Source organism: Pectinophora gossypiella, chromosome 4 (assembly GCF_024362695.1).
Source record: "Pectinophora gossypiella chromosome 4, ilPecGoss1.1, whole genome shotgun sequence".
In the NCBI taxonomy this organism is placed as follows: domain Eukaryota; kingdom Metazoa; phylum Arthropoda; class Insecta; order Lepidoptera; family Gelechiidae; genus Pectinophora; species Pectinophora gossypiella.
Genome location: NC_065407.1, coordinates 217,154 through 231,867, shown reverse-complemented (window position 1 = coordinate 231,867; position 14,714 = coordinate 217,154). Strand labels below are relative to the sequence as shown.

At 40.9% G+C, this 14,714-nt stretch overlaps 1 protein-coding gene across 1 annotated transcript in view; it reads right to left on the bottom strand.

Moving 5' to 3' along the window:
* The window catches only part of LOC126366394 (fat-like cadherin-related tumor suppressor homolog), a 44,026-nt gene extending 36,834 nt beyond the window's left edge, over positions 1-7,192 (bottom strand). The window contains exons 1-3 of the mRNA XM_050009502.1: positions 7,046-7,192; positions 6,290-6,482; positions 2,869-3,047 (exon numbers count right to left, since the gene is read on the bottom strand). Coding sequence (XP_049865459.1) covers positions 2,869-3,047; positions 6,290-6,482; positions 7,046-7,192 — 519 coding nt within the window. The remainder of the gene's footprint in view (positions 1-2,868; positions 3,048-6,289; positions 6,483-7,045) is intronic.
* Between the last annotated feature and the right edge of the window lie 7,522 nt (positions 7,193-14,714).

Genomic DNA, 14,714 nt, shown 5'->3' with positions numbered 1-14,714 from the left:
ACGTTTCCTATTCGGATTTTCAGGGACATAAAGTTTGAATCTCCGATAATTCGGTCGAGTTTTTCCGATGAGCAAATAATTCCGTAGTCTTTGAAACTAACCTCATATAGTACGTAATGTCAGTGCCGAGGCTGTCGCGCTCGGCGTCGCGTCGTGTCGTGTCGCGTCGTGTCGCGTCGTCTGTCGCCGCTCGTCAGCATCGCATCGCGGATGTGTCTGAAACAAAATGAATAATAACAATTTATTACCTAACTAATACATAATAATGTTATACTTATGTAAATAAATACTATGTAAAAAGATGATTAATTAAGTAAGTAACCTACGTTATCAAAATCACTCGAATATAACAGGCCTTATATTCGTTTAATGTATGTCCGACACACCCTTGACTGTTTTCCAATTTACTTCAATTCACGCTCAAACCTAATGATACTTACATTATGTAATAATGACCTCTCAGCCTCTATTAGTACAGAAGCAACGCAATATTCAGATTAATTACAGAATTTAGGTATATCTTAATTTTGAACTGTTTTTGACCATAATGAACACTACTAAACGGATTTTGATAAAAGTTGCACTGTTCCCTAAGTTGATTGATACTTAATACAATACCTAAAAATAATTATTGCAATACATAATATTAAATAACATCTAACGGCTTCATGTTGCCTACTAACATTGATAAGGGTGATTCCTTCATACAAAAGACATCAACGAGTTTATTGTATTGTTCCATCATCACTAATTTAGGAGCCACGCTCTCGTCGGTGTACCATTATTCTCCATGCTAATTTTTTAGGGAAAAATAGGGCAGTGGTTTCCCTCTTGCCTTCCGCCCCGCAGTACTCTGTCTGACGCGAGTCTAAGATGTCTATTTGAAATCCGAATAGAACTAACAGTTACTGCTGCCCTCAGTTAGGTTCCAGGTTACAGTTCCTGTGACTTGCCCCTTCCGTTCTGCATTGCCGTACCGATGGCTCCCAGCTGCGCCTCTGCAACCATTGAGGTCTTCACCTGTATCACTGGGCAAGGGTTCTACGTTATACCTCGATGGTCTGGGTTCCTATTCGAACTCAGCCACCATCTCACTCCGGCCTACTGAAGCAAAAGGCGCCCACCCACGCGGCAAGGACGCGCAGAATAGGATTTGCCTCTCCACTGGAGAAGTACAATAAAAGAGAAGATTTATTTTATTTTATTTATTTATTTACATTTCACGACTTTACAGTGCAGAAGCGCCAATGCGTCGTGAAGATGACTCTGTCCCCTCTGGGGCTTAGTTAATGGTCTTGTATGAAACCAAAACCAAGGTTATTGTTAAACAGTAATATATTTTTGTCTTTTTTTGTTTTTTTTTTTAAACTAGACGATTTTGGTGAAACTTGCACTTTTCCCTAATTTGAACGATAATTGAATTATTGCAATACGATTTGTAGTTTCTGAGAATTGCGTGGACATACGGTCACGAGCATTAATAGGTATGTATACACTTTGGTACCATGTCACATTAACTTTTTTGACAAATTGAACTGTAAGTCTCTAAATGTCAAATATGTTAGTGCGACAGAGTCCTAATGTGGGTACATTATATTGCTCATGACTGTACATACCTATGTACACTTGTGAAAGGCACATGTGTTTAGAAGCCCACATTCACTAACATATAGGAACGAATATTGTGCAATTCCAGGCTATGTTCCCCAAAAAAATATACATGGCGTTTTACCTCTTTTCTAATTGCTCGGGTACATAATTATTCAGAAATACAATGTAAATGGCAGAAGCGTATTATTATATAAAAATAATTGTTGCTTAACACTTGGATCAGATTATGTATAGAATTATGTTGCTATCTATATTGCTTCTCTACATGTGGATTAAAATAAAAATGTGTGAAGGATGTAATTGTGTAATTCAGTGAATGGGGCAATGCATACAGTTGTTAGTAGCCAATGTATCTCGCAAGATGCGAGGATGGCTGTTCACAATGCAGTGCTTGTCCCTACGCTGAAGTACGGTAGTGAATGTTGGGTATGGCAGAAGAAGCATGAAAGTAGGATCAATGCCGTAGAAATGAGGTCTTTGCGTAGCATCTGCGGTGTGAAGTTGAGTGATAGAGTGAGAAACAGTGTGATAAGACAGAGATGTGGTGTAAAAGACGATATAGTGACTAGGATTGAGAAGGGAATGTTAGGTTGGTTTGGACACGTTGAGCGGATGAAGGATAATAGAATTGCAAAAGCGGTATATAAAGCGAAAGTTGATGGTAGGGCTGGCAGAGGAAGACCGAGAAGGACTTACGATGATCAAATTGGAGATGTCCTTAGAAAAGGTTCAATACGATCTACTCTGAACCGGCGTGCGTGTATGAAGCGATTGATGAATGTGGAGGAAGCAAGAGAAGTGTGTCAGGATCGAAGCAAATGGAATTCTATAGTCTCTGCTTACCCCGGTGGGAAATAGGCGTGAGTTTATGATAAATAATAATAATGTAATTGTGCTTGGCTGTAATAACTGATATCCAAAAACAAAGATAAAAGATGCATATTATGTCTGTTATCCATGAAATTAGAAGGAAAGAACGAAGGAAAAACTGTACAGCGCCATCTATATTGTTTTTAAGGAACGTAGCCTGGAAAATCCCTTATTGTAACAATATGACATAAGTACACTGGTCAAATCAATAACGTCTTTTTTTGAAGTCGGTTAAAAGCAGTTAATGTAGTGCATTACGTGTTATGTAAGCGTAGTTACTAAGTGTAGCGCGGTTGTACAGTTCTACCCTATCTGTTGTAAAACTGACAGCGCTCCCATAAAAACCTAGTGTCGCCCGTTATTTGAAACAATTGCGTTGGTTTTTACCGGTGGTATCTGCGCGGCGCTCATTGTCACCTGCCCTAATGCCCACACTATCTGACCAGGATCTGGCCGCGGGCTTTTGTAGCGCAAGGATAAAAGCCTCCCATTAACCCGCCTCACTGGGCTTTTTAATTGTGCGTGAAGCTCCGCGCCTCGCCCCGCGCCGCGGCGCCCGCCGGCGCCTGTAGCTCGCGCATTATTAAATACCGGCTCTCTGGGGCCCCCGCCGCCGCCCCCGCCGCCCGGCGCGCGGCCGGTAATGCGGCGACCAAGCCGTTATCCGAATACGTGTCAAACATTCGTCCAGCTATTTGCACATTCGCAAATGCGGTTTACTGCCCGTTTCTGAAAATATCAACCGGTGCAATTTCGATTTCATGGAAGGAAAACTATAATGGAAGGAAATTAAAGTGAATCGGTACCCCCCACAAATAGTTCATATTTCGGATTACCTAATATTTATTTAATTACTTACGACATGAAAAGTTATCATTAACTAATAGCACATTCCAAGTTTTTATCAACTCAAGATTACAGTCTGTAGGTGGCGTGTTAAATGAGCATTATTTTTGGTTGGCAGTATGTAAATTAAATACTTATGAAAATCTTGTAAATCAGTATTTTACGTATACCATATAGAACTATAAGATTTATCATAAGGTGTATCTAACTTCTTCTATCGTGCGGGTTGTAAGGTGGAGTACCAACCTTGTCAACCCTGGTGTCAGGGTTATTATTGAGCCGCCAAAGGCCCCTGACGTGGCTCATGTAACGACTACTCACTTACATCAGTAAGTAGTAACCGGAACCAACGGCTTAACGTGCCATCCGAAGCACTGATCATCTTAGTTTCGGACAATCTGGTGATCAGCCAGTAATGTCCTAACCAAACTAGGGACCACGAAGTATTTTTTGTGATATGTCCCCACACGGAATCGAACCCGGGACCTCCAAATCGTGAGCCCAGCGCTCAACCACTGGACCACGGGGGTCGTTATCCACCTTAGAACTTCATATCAAAAGGGTCTGCAAGTTGTATTTCACTACTTGTAGCTCTACCACTCTTTTTTTAAATTAAGATGGGTTTGCTCTTGACTTCGTTCTTCCACGAGGAGAAAAAGAGGTTGACGGTGGAACGAGCTTACGCAGAAGATGCCTATTCACCCGTAATTTAAACTCCATTACATATTACTATTATTATTAATTATTTATTATAAAAAAAACACCACACACAGTAACACCACGTGGCTTATTTACGTAGGCATATTTTCGAAATAAAACTTCCTAGTGGAACTTTTATCAATGGTCTTATTAATTTTATCAGAAGCTGGCTGGGTACGTACTTATTGTTAGTGAATGAAAATGTTTTTTCTGAAATCGATATCTAAGTAAGTACCTATAAGAACACCCAAAAGTTGTCTCTCTCTGTAACTTACAGCCACGCCCCGCTGATAGTAGCCTTCTCAGACAGTATTTTTTTTTATTTCTTCTTAATAAAATTCTAAGAAACGACGTGCAAAACTTTTGTTGAGTAGGTATAACACGGAGAGCCAAACGATCGGTAGACAATTACCGTTTCGGATAAAACGACTTTGATGATGCTTGTGTCTGGCGCACCAATATCATAGAATAATAGACAACAATACTACGCCAAGATAGCCCATACTATAAAAAATAAAAATCAAAATAAATAAATTATCTTTATCTTTATCTTTTATCTTTTATCTTTACTATTATACCATTAGGTATATAAGCCTAGCTAGAGTGAGATAATAGTAGGTAAGTCGGAGTCTGCAACCAATCAACGAAGTGGAAGGGGCTTTAGAATCGACTTCCTGGGACCGAAGATGTGTCCGACGGAGTGAGTAGAAAGAAACAACAAAGCCGCGGAAATCCGCACATTAGTCCAACATAAGAGAGTATCGCAAGAAGTGAGAACCCTCTCATCTCGTGAGTGAGGCGTGCGAGCCCGCGGATTTGGATGGTACGTACGTACATTACTTACATTTTACTCGTAGAGCGAGATAAACGGGCCGTGGCCCATACTACAAGTAAGAGACTCACTATATTTTATATTCTGTAGCCACGAGTCGGCTGCAGACATGTCGCACCTCCCACGGGCCGGCTACTTGTCACCGAAATAACCAAACGTGATATTTTTCTAAACATAGATCCAACATTAATCTAGCATATTTTTGACCTACGACCTAAAACATTAACATAATTATTTCCCTCCGTACGGGTAACCAGGTTTGCGTAGGTTAGGTACCTAGTTAAAACTTTGTAGCAATATACGAGTAGGTATGTATCAAAATTTAAGAAACACGAAGTTTGCGTAACGAGCAAAGGGTGAAACAATACTGTTTGCTAACAATCGTAGCCTTGGCGTTGTTTATTGGCCCAAATAGCGCGCTAACAAATCAGAGACGCAACTCGTGCGTGCCGCGCGGCGCGGCCGCGCGGGTGTGGCGCGTACCGCGGTACTAAGACCGCGCGTGACGTCACCGCACACGATGTCAATTAAACAGGCTACTTTGTCCAGACCGTCGGCCATGTTTGGAACAGCTGAAGGCTAGGCGTAACGCCATGGATAACAAAAGTAGATGGACCGTGATCTCCCCATTCCAGAGCCAGACTACTTAATAAACGGGACGAACTTCCTCAATTATGTCGTTGATATTTCAATTCTAGTGAAGCATTTCACCACATAATGAGAAAACTCACCTTTTGTGCGAACATCAATTAGTAGGGACGGATCTACTGCTGCGGTATTCGGATTAACGAACAAAAATCGTGTTTTACAAAGTGTTTAGTAGTCTAGAGGCGAGGGCGAGGCAATATTACACGGAGGCTGAACTCTGACGACTGAGTAATGGGCTTCTAGTTCACACTGTTTAAGTGGGCGTGAACGATAATAAATAACAATTGTTTTAAAATAAAACAAATTAAATTTAGTCTGTAAAATATACACCGGTAAGTTTGTGTTTTTATCGAGCTCGGCAGGGTGCTGTCTACCTGTCTGTTATAAAATGCCTAGGCACCTAATTATTCATTTCAGTTTTGTTAATGTTAGGATCCAATTTTTCGAATATTAATTCTTCTCTTCTTATCATGTGGATTGTGAGGTGGAATACCAGCCTCATCAACCCTGGTGTCAGGGTTATGATACCCGGGGTGGTTGGGGTTATATTAATTCACTTGTGATGTTTGGATGTATTATACAGCATTATAATGGACTGCTAATACAATATAATTATTGTAACTACTATCGGCATTGTTTACAACATGTATTGTCAACAATAAGTAGAGAAACTCAATACATTTGATTTGTTAGGTAAAAACATTACATTTGTGCGTGTAATGTGGATAGGACCCGTATCGTTTGATCCTCTCAAGACGACATGACACGCCTGTTTGCGTTTACCGTGTCTGTCAGCTGCGCCGGCCTTGTCAATTGACAATGAGCTGGGCTTAGAGCCGGCAGTGAGGGCATTAGGCTTGTTAAGCCGAGCGCACACGTCGCGCGGCGGGCGACGCGACCGTGGACGAGCGCTCGGCGGCGCGCGGCGCACACGCGCGGCGGCCGCGGTACACACGCTAAGTGCCGCGCTGCGGCGCTGGGAGCTCTAATGGCGCTAGTCGTTAGCCCGAGAGGAAACCGCTCCACACTCGCCTTCATTTATTTTGGGACGAGCCTCTAATTATCCACCTCTATCCAGTATTTACTCACTTTTTCAGGAACTCCAAGTTCAAGTATGTTTTTCGTAAAATGCCGAAACCATTAGGTCTTGACCTTTTATTTAATGGGCTAAGTTTTTTGTACTACGCCATAATAATGGACAGATGTTTGTCTAAAACTTAAACGTATAATATTGATATTGTTTTTTATTTATTATTGATTTGTATTTTTTTTTTTTTTTTAGATTCTCTCACGTTCCCTACAACAAAATCAACGGGATCCTTTATTGAAAGGTTAATGAAGATAAGTGTTCGCCTTAAGCTTTGATATCCTCGTTCATCTAAAATAGGACTTCCTCAACGATATTGATCTGGTACGGGTTATACGGGTATGTTTAATACGAGTTATCCATGTAAGTAATTAAGTTCCGGGTGCAAATGTGATTGTTGTCATTATATTACACCTAATGTGGCAAATAGTGGGGAGACATGCATGGTGTACCGGCTCCCGGCACCCGGACCCGGCTCCCCGCCGGCAGCCGGCGCGGCGCGGTGCTCGACTTATGTAAGGTGATTTGCCGGAGTCAGCAGGAGCCGCCGCCGCCGGCCCGGCTGCGCCCTGCACCCACCACTCGCATCCATTATTCATGGCTCGCCCCAACTAGCGCCGGATATTGCCTGCCTAAACGCCCTGCTCTACACAATATTGAACATGAATTCTGTCGCAATACTGTTCTACTAACAACATCATATTACAGTCACCACGTTACACCAAAATTACTTAATTTACTTCACCATTGAAGACACTCGCGCCGTGAACGTTCTCGTTAAATATTGAATCAAGCACTTGTGGTGCTCTTACTCACTTATAAATCGAACTTCGCTCATTTACTTAAGATTTATTCTTAATCAAAGTCATTATGAAAAATAATAAGGAAATCTCGGCTCGAACGGCTAAACGAATTATTCAGCTGAACATTTCAAAAAGAACATTTTTCAGAACAGAACGTAGGCAGAATAGAAGCGTACTATATAATCTCCATTGAAATACCGAGTGCTCACAAAATGTGGAGTGAGTGAATAATAAAATTGCCGACGATTTATAATTCAGTCAGTCAGACGCTCTTATTGCAGATTTTTTCCGAAAAATGGTTCTTAAAATATTCAGTACTAATCGACTCCGTTCATTCTACGCGTGTAAGCTTACCAGTAAGTGTTTCTTTTGTTGTGTATGAAAATGTAATACCTACAGCTTTGAAATTATTATTCCGATTGAATTTATTTCCAGAATGCTCTGTAATTGATCGAAATAATTGTTAAAAGGGCATTAGGTGGTCCGTATGAACATGACGTTTATAATTTGTTTCGATGTATTCAAATCACGTTTTATGTTTTCGTTTGGCACGATTCGGCTATGAATTTACAAGTCAGGTGTTTGTTATGGGGTCGGCTGGTAGTCGTCGGTCGGCAGCGGTGGTGGTAGCGAGGTGTGGGCCATAATGGTATCTTTATCTGGCTTATCTATCGGTTGGCCTAGTTGGCGGGCCCAGCGCCGCGCCACAGCCGCGGTTACGTAACGCTACTTTGCATGTCACGCCAGCGCGCCGCGGCGCTGGGGACTCAGCTACGAGAGATGTTTAGACAAGTTGCCAACTCTTGTTTTACTAAAGACTAATAAGCGAAGTTGCTGATGTGTTGCATTGCAACCATTACGGTTAATGATCGCATTCGAGCTTTACTACCAAAGTTGTTTACGTCTGCATTTAGTATTAGGAACAATAGCAGCTGCTTTCCTAACTTATAAGTAGCTAACTTACTAACAATATATTTCTATTTAGAGTTTTGGTAGAACCTGGTTGGTTTACTATTTCTGAATGTGTGTAGTACTTAGGTAGAACACCTACCTTTTGTAGAGAGCTCGCGTCAGAATAAGTAAAGTATTACATTATTCAAGATACGTCTTGAATAATAATTTAGATTGGAGCGGAAAATGAAACTTAATTTTAAATTCGATTGACAGTTTTAAAAATATTGCCGTCTTCCACTTACACGAAAGAATGCGCAAGAAAGTGACAGCTATACTTAGTTGTAGAACTGTCAAACTGAACTTGAGTTCGGTCCACCCATCACCGGAGTCGACACCATTAAGTACGTACTTGGGTATAATGAGTTTATGTCAAATTGATATGTGTAATGGCGATTATTATTGATGCATTGTCCGATGAGTTGGCTGAGATGATATGAGGACCGGAAAATTGTGTTTTGCTAATAAGTAGTAGTAGTAGTAGTAGTCTACTTTACAATATGTGTACTGTTGGTATACCTATCTAAATAAATAAATAAATAAATAAAATAAGTAGTTTAACTAACATTAGAAACAAGATTTACTAAAACATTTAGTATTTGAATATAAATGATTTGAATCAATTTAAACATGGAACCCGCGTTCCTCGAATCTAAGTCGCACTTAAGACTCAGGATTGGCACTAGCACGGAAAAGAAGAATGCGGTTGGAAGGGCCAAGTATGAGCAAATAGTTCTTACTTCATTTTATACTCAACTCGTCCGAAAACATTACGACCCACGAAGTTCCGTGATAAAGTATTAAATACTCGTCTTGTGCATTATAACCTCCAGGGCAAAAAATCAAATATCGCCTTTCACGTAAGGGGATCCCTCCATATCACAGGAAAGCTAAAAACATTAGTATGATCGGTTATTTATCAAAAAATACTTTTGTTTGCAGTATCTTACGAAAAGTAATGACAAAATTGCTGCCTAACACATAAAATACATTGCCGGTAAAGTGGCTATGGAATTTGAGAAGCTACTACTACTAGTACTTATCGTAGTTATCTGTTTGCAGGAGTAGGTAGTAGCAAATGAGAACGGGGTTGAGGAGCAGTTCTCATACATATTACGCGTTAGGGCCTTCCCATCCTCTTTATTCTATTTTGTGTCCTTCGCCAGGCCCCAAGGGCGCCAAAAACAACAGTTTTCCTTACACGCAACATCATCGAAAGGTCTTAAAATTTCAACACAAATTATTGGTCAGATTTGTTTCTAAATACTTGCACTGCCCTTAGGATACTACGCAAACTATTCCTGTAGGCAAGTGTTGCGTAGTGTCGACCAAAGCGCGCCGAATGGCAATTTGGCTCTACCCTACCCTGATCATGAGCTAGGGTCGGCGCTGCTTGGTAAGGTTTTGAACACACCAAGCAAATAAACAAAGTGTAATAAGAATATGATTTGCATAAAATAAGAATAGCTTTCACGCTGTTTTCGGATTTTTATTTTTAAAGCAAACAATTGCACGTAGCACGAACGCAATTACTTACATTAAAACACTGAATGTGTGGTTATACTGTTTGGATGCCTTGTCGAACACATAACAAATAAACAATGTTAACACAATAAATTCGACAACTGCATTTTGATTCGACGAAAGCAGTGAATGATGATTTACGTGAGTGAATTTTATTTAAAGCATAACTCAGAATGGTAGGAGACGGTCGTTCGGGGAACGCCGCGCCGCGCCGCGCCACGTTAGTACACGACATGTGGACTGTGGAGCGAATAATATTATGATATTCCGGGTACGGTAATGGTCTTAGTATGCAGGTCAGCTGGCTGGAGCCGCAATGATTACGGCGGGGTCGGGGGTCGCCGGGGGCGGGGGTCGGCCCACGGGGACGACTACCCGTGGAATCGGCTCATTGGAATTGTTGACAGGTAAGCTTTGGCTGGATTTAAATTATTGCCGTCCTAAACTGATAACCGCTGCGGTGCTCGGAATAGATTATGAAGCCGGCTCCAACTACGGAAGCACCTAGAATCATTCGCTTTCTATATTACAAGGGCGGGTTAATAACAGATATTAATTATTTATTTTCGAGGATCTCCGGTTTTCAGAGAGACTCAATTGAATATCTTTCGGGATAAACCAGCCTTTGAGAAGTGGCCGCAATTTCGACGATATACAGCGGTACAGTTTCATTCACAAATATAATTATGAAACAAAGAGGAGCTCCACTTTTATGGAGGATACAAATATTTTATTTTATTCTTTTGTTACATTTAAAACAATAAACACGGGGTGCACGTACACATTGTTTGTAGGTACGAAGTTCAGTTTCCCAGTTTCTTTCAATTAATTACCTAACGTTGGAAATATGAATATTTATTCAGTTAAATAGATATGCCATGAACCAACGACCTTTACTGCGGTGAAGCAAAAAGGAGGGTTATGGATTTGACCGCTATGTATGTATGTATGTGCACATCTGTTACCACATGATTTCTACATTGTTTTAAGTTTATGCGGTTATTATCATTACCTGATTTACCTGATTACTATTACTTTTTTATTTTACCTGATTTCTAATTCACCTCTCAGAATTTAACAAATGGAGTGTGTCTTGATGGTCTGGTGGTTATAAGACGTTGCGTAAAAATCAATGTGGCACCCTCTAGAGGACATAAACTAAGGACAAAAAAAAATCTAAGGGTATTATTTTAGGTATCAAATGAAAGGGTTTCATTGCACATTTCAAATTATGTACATAGGTATTATTAGCTATTATCGGCTGGTTCGCTTGTATTTACACGATAATTAGGATTCATTTATATAACAACTTCGCAGAGATGTTCGGTATAGGTTTATTACGCGAACACATAATGGATGCTTCCATTATCTCAATAAATAAGACCCCAAAATAATATAAATAAAAATATAAATTTAAAAGTAAAACCTGAATACGGAAAAATCGCGCTCTGAAAATTATGAAACAAGAAAATAGGTACATTTCTCTGATAATAATCATGTCATTTATTGCGTTTAGGAGATAGCCGTGGTCGAATATCAATCTGCATTAACAATTTATTTACCAAGGTATTGGGCATCACTGTTGTATTTTCTTGTTTCATACTTCTCAGAGCGCGATTTTTCCGTAGTCGGGTTATAGTTTTAAACGTATATTTTTGTTTAGTTAGTAATTTTTGCCTGCGGCCTTTAATCACTGAGCTATGACTATGCAGTAGCATCGCAAGTGTCCCACTGGATGCAATATACCTATTAGTGAATAGCTGTGGATCTAGTTTGATCTGATGTGATAGTTTCTTTATGGTTGTCACACTGCGAAATAATACTAAAACATTACCACTACCATATCTTTATACTGAAGCTTTTCTGCCAGCGTCAACACAAAATAATCTTAAAAAAAAAAAAATTAGTGTTCATTACAAAACCACATTAAATCTAAAACGTGAGTGCCGCAGCCGTATAATTTATTAACGGCGATTTATAAGCTCCGTGTCGTCCCCGGGCGGCTGGACCCTTCCCCAGTTTTTACAGTGGATTAGGAATTTTAGCTAAATTAATTAATACACATGCCACGTTCTACTTGTTGAACTTTAACTGTTCGTTTTGAGGAGAAGTTTAAGATTTATACGTCACTTAGCTCTTAGTTTCGTCTGTCGTTAGATACGGTTTATTATTACCCATAGCACAAGTATTACGCTCCGTCTTGGTGCAACGAATTCCGTCTAAGCCTGTGTGACTGTTAGCTTAATTAAATATGTCTATTTTATAAATATTCGTAGAGCGTATCGATCTCAGGTCACAGGTGCTGGGTGCAACGCGCGGATCGGTACCTCGACATTAATAAAAATATGATGTTTCAGGAATAAATTATGCAGGTTCGCCACAAAATTGTATTACAAAAAGAGGAAATATCATACAATATCCAGTGGAACGAAAAACGTTGATATTGGAATGATAATACTTTTAACGGTACCTAATCTCTTCAACCCGATTATATTTTATGCATTATCAGATGATTACACATGTTAATAGGATTGAACTTGTTCAGTTAAACTTCCTTAGCACTCTACGTTATAACTTAAAACCACGACCAGTGTGTGTTGTCATCATATCCGTATAAGTGCGCTGTTTTAAGGACCCTTGGTAAGTTATAATAGAAGCAAGCAGCACCGCGCGCGGTGAGCTAACAAACACTCCATTATGTGCTGTTTGCAACAGCTGCAGGTGAACGAAAATATACTGGATGAGCAAACACAAAGGAACACCTCGGTGTTACCCCTGACATTTTGTGGGAGTCCTGGGACTCGGGCGCGGGAGGGGTGCGGGAGGGGCGGAGGCTCTCAACTACGCGAGACACTAATAAGCCGAGCACTCGCTACGTACTGGTACAACCACCAACAGCTGCGTTAGGACCGCGGTTTGACCCTCATTTTTTTTATAAAATTGGTTACCTACGTGTAGCCGTGAAACAAGAAGCTATGCGACATGCTTCTTTAATATAATTTCGCAACGTGAGACATCTGGTTTAATATTCGTACTCGTAATTTGCAAACACTCTGCAGGATGACGGATACGAAATTAAAGCAATCTGTCTCACAGTATAAGTGATAAGGTACAGACATTCAGAATGGTAATATTAAACGCAACCCACTTACATTAGGAAACCGCCGGGGTCTGTTTGGATCGTTAGAGGCAGTCGGGCGAAGGTAAAACCATTTCGCGAAGTTAAATCATTAACATGTAAGACGGTTATATTTCACGGGCGTGTGATTGCGGCCCGGGCCCGGCGCCCGGTCGCCGTCCGCCGGCACAATTAGCCGCGGCCGCCCTCCGCCCTTGAGCCGCAACCTGCTTCAACCAACCCCAAACATTCAAATTTAACGCGATGTTGGAAATTCGACATATATTTACTGGAATAGAAGGTGCTCTATAGCCTTCAACTGCAGCAATCGTTAGCGAACGCTTTCAAAAGACGGTGATATCGAACGACTTACGAGGTAAGTACGTACTTCGCGTTATTGAAATGAAAGCTAAGAATGAACTGTGAATGAAATAAGGTCGAGTATTAAAGACGAACTTTCTTTCATATCAAGCACTTCGATTATTTAATGGTCTGCTTTTTATATTATTTATATACCTCTTGCAATGATGTTTCATTGCTGAAGTGAGTGTCCAATTAAATTAGGTCATTAATAGCAAAGTGACGGCGGGGCGTCCGTAAACGCACACACGTCAACGTATTCAGCTTAGAGCCTGAAACACGGACGTGAAAATTCCGTAATTTAAATCCCCTTTGAAAGAAAGTTAAATTAGAATAACCTAAACAAACACTGTCGATTAACGTGGGCGCGTGAGATAATCTCGCCCGCATGACACGGGCCGCTGGGCAGGCGGGCAGGTAGCAGCCGAGCGGGGGTCGCAGGTGAGGACTTGCCGTTGCTGGCTCCGACACTGTTAAATAAACCCTGTACGTGCTGAATACAACGCTCAATTTGTGTGATTGTCTAAGCGTTCAGTCGGTGACCATCATGCGCACCATCTGGTCAGATACATTTTCAGTGAACATTACTTCAGTCACTGAATTTGAGTATTAGACTAGCGAATTGGAAACAACATCAGTTTTGTGCCGCTTTTCCAAGTTGCCAAATAAATACAATAACTGTCACGGAACTTGATATGACACCGAAACGCTTTCATGCATGTTTTTGATATGGGTGTCGCGGTCGGAACAACTCAAATACGTGTTGAAGCATGTTTATTTATCACTAGTCTTAGGAAGCTGACAACGACTTGTTTCTGAGAACATTTAATTTGATAAGAGCTGCAACCAACAGCTATTATGTTAGTAGAGTGACTGGTAGATTTCTAAGAGTTTTGTATCACCTGGATCAATAATAATCTAAGTAGCTAGTAGTGTAACAAGAACAGTATTGTCTGTTCAGGGTCATGGCACGTATGAATGCGGCGATCTGTTCCGGCCCAGTGCCTCTCCTGCCACGCTGGCGGCGGCGGCGGCGCCTGCGACTGTGGTGACGTCACCGCTGACTCACTGTTCTCTTTGTTCGTTAGTTCCCACCTCCCCACGTGTCGCGATAAGCTCTCCCTGTTATCACCGCTATGTATTGTTACCCCGCCAACTTCACACTCGACGTGACCAGGTGCGAGCTGTTCTGTTATCTATTGTTTATCTATTCTAGCATTCAACGATCTACACAAATACTATAGTGATACAACGCATTGTTAAGCTCTGCGTCCATGACAGTGTCACTTGAGAATAAGTGAAGTCAAATAGTCGAGATAGCTCGAGGCGCCATAACGCACGAGATGCAGGGAATTGAGATAATGT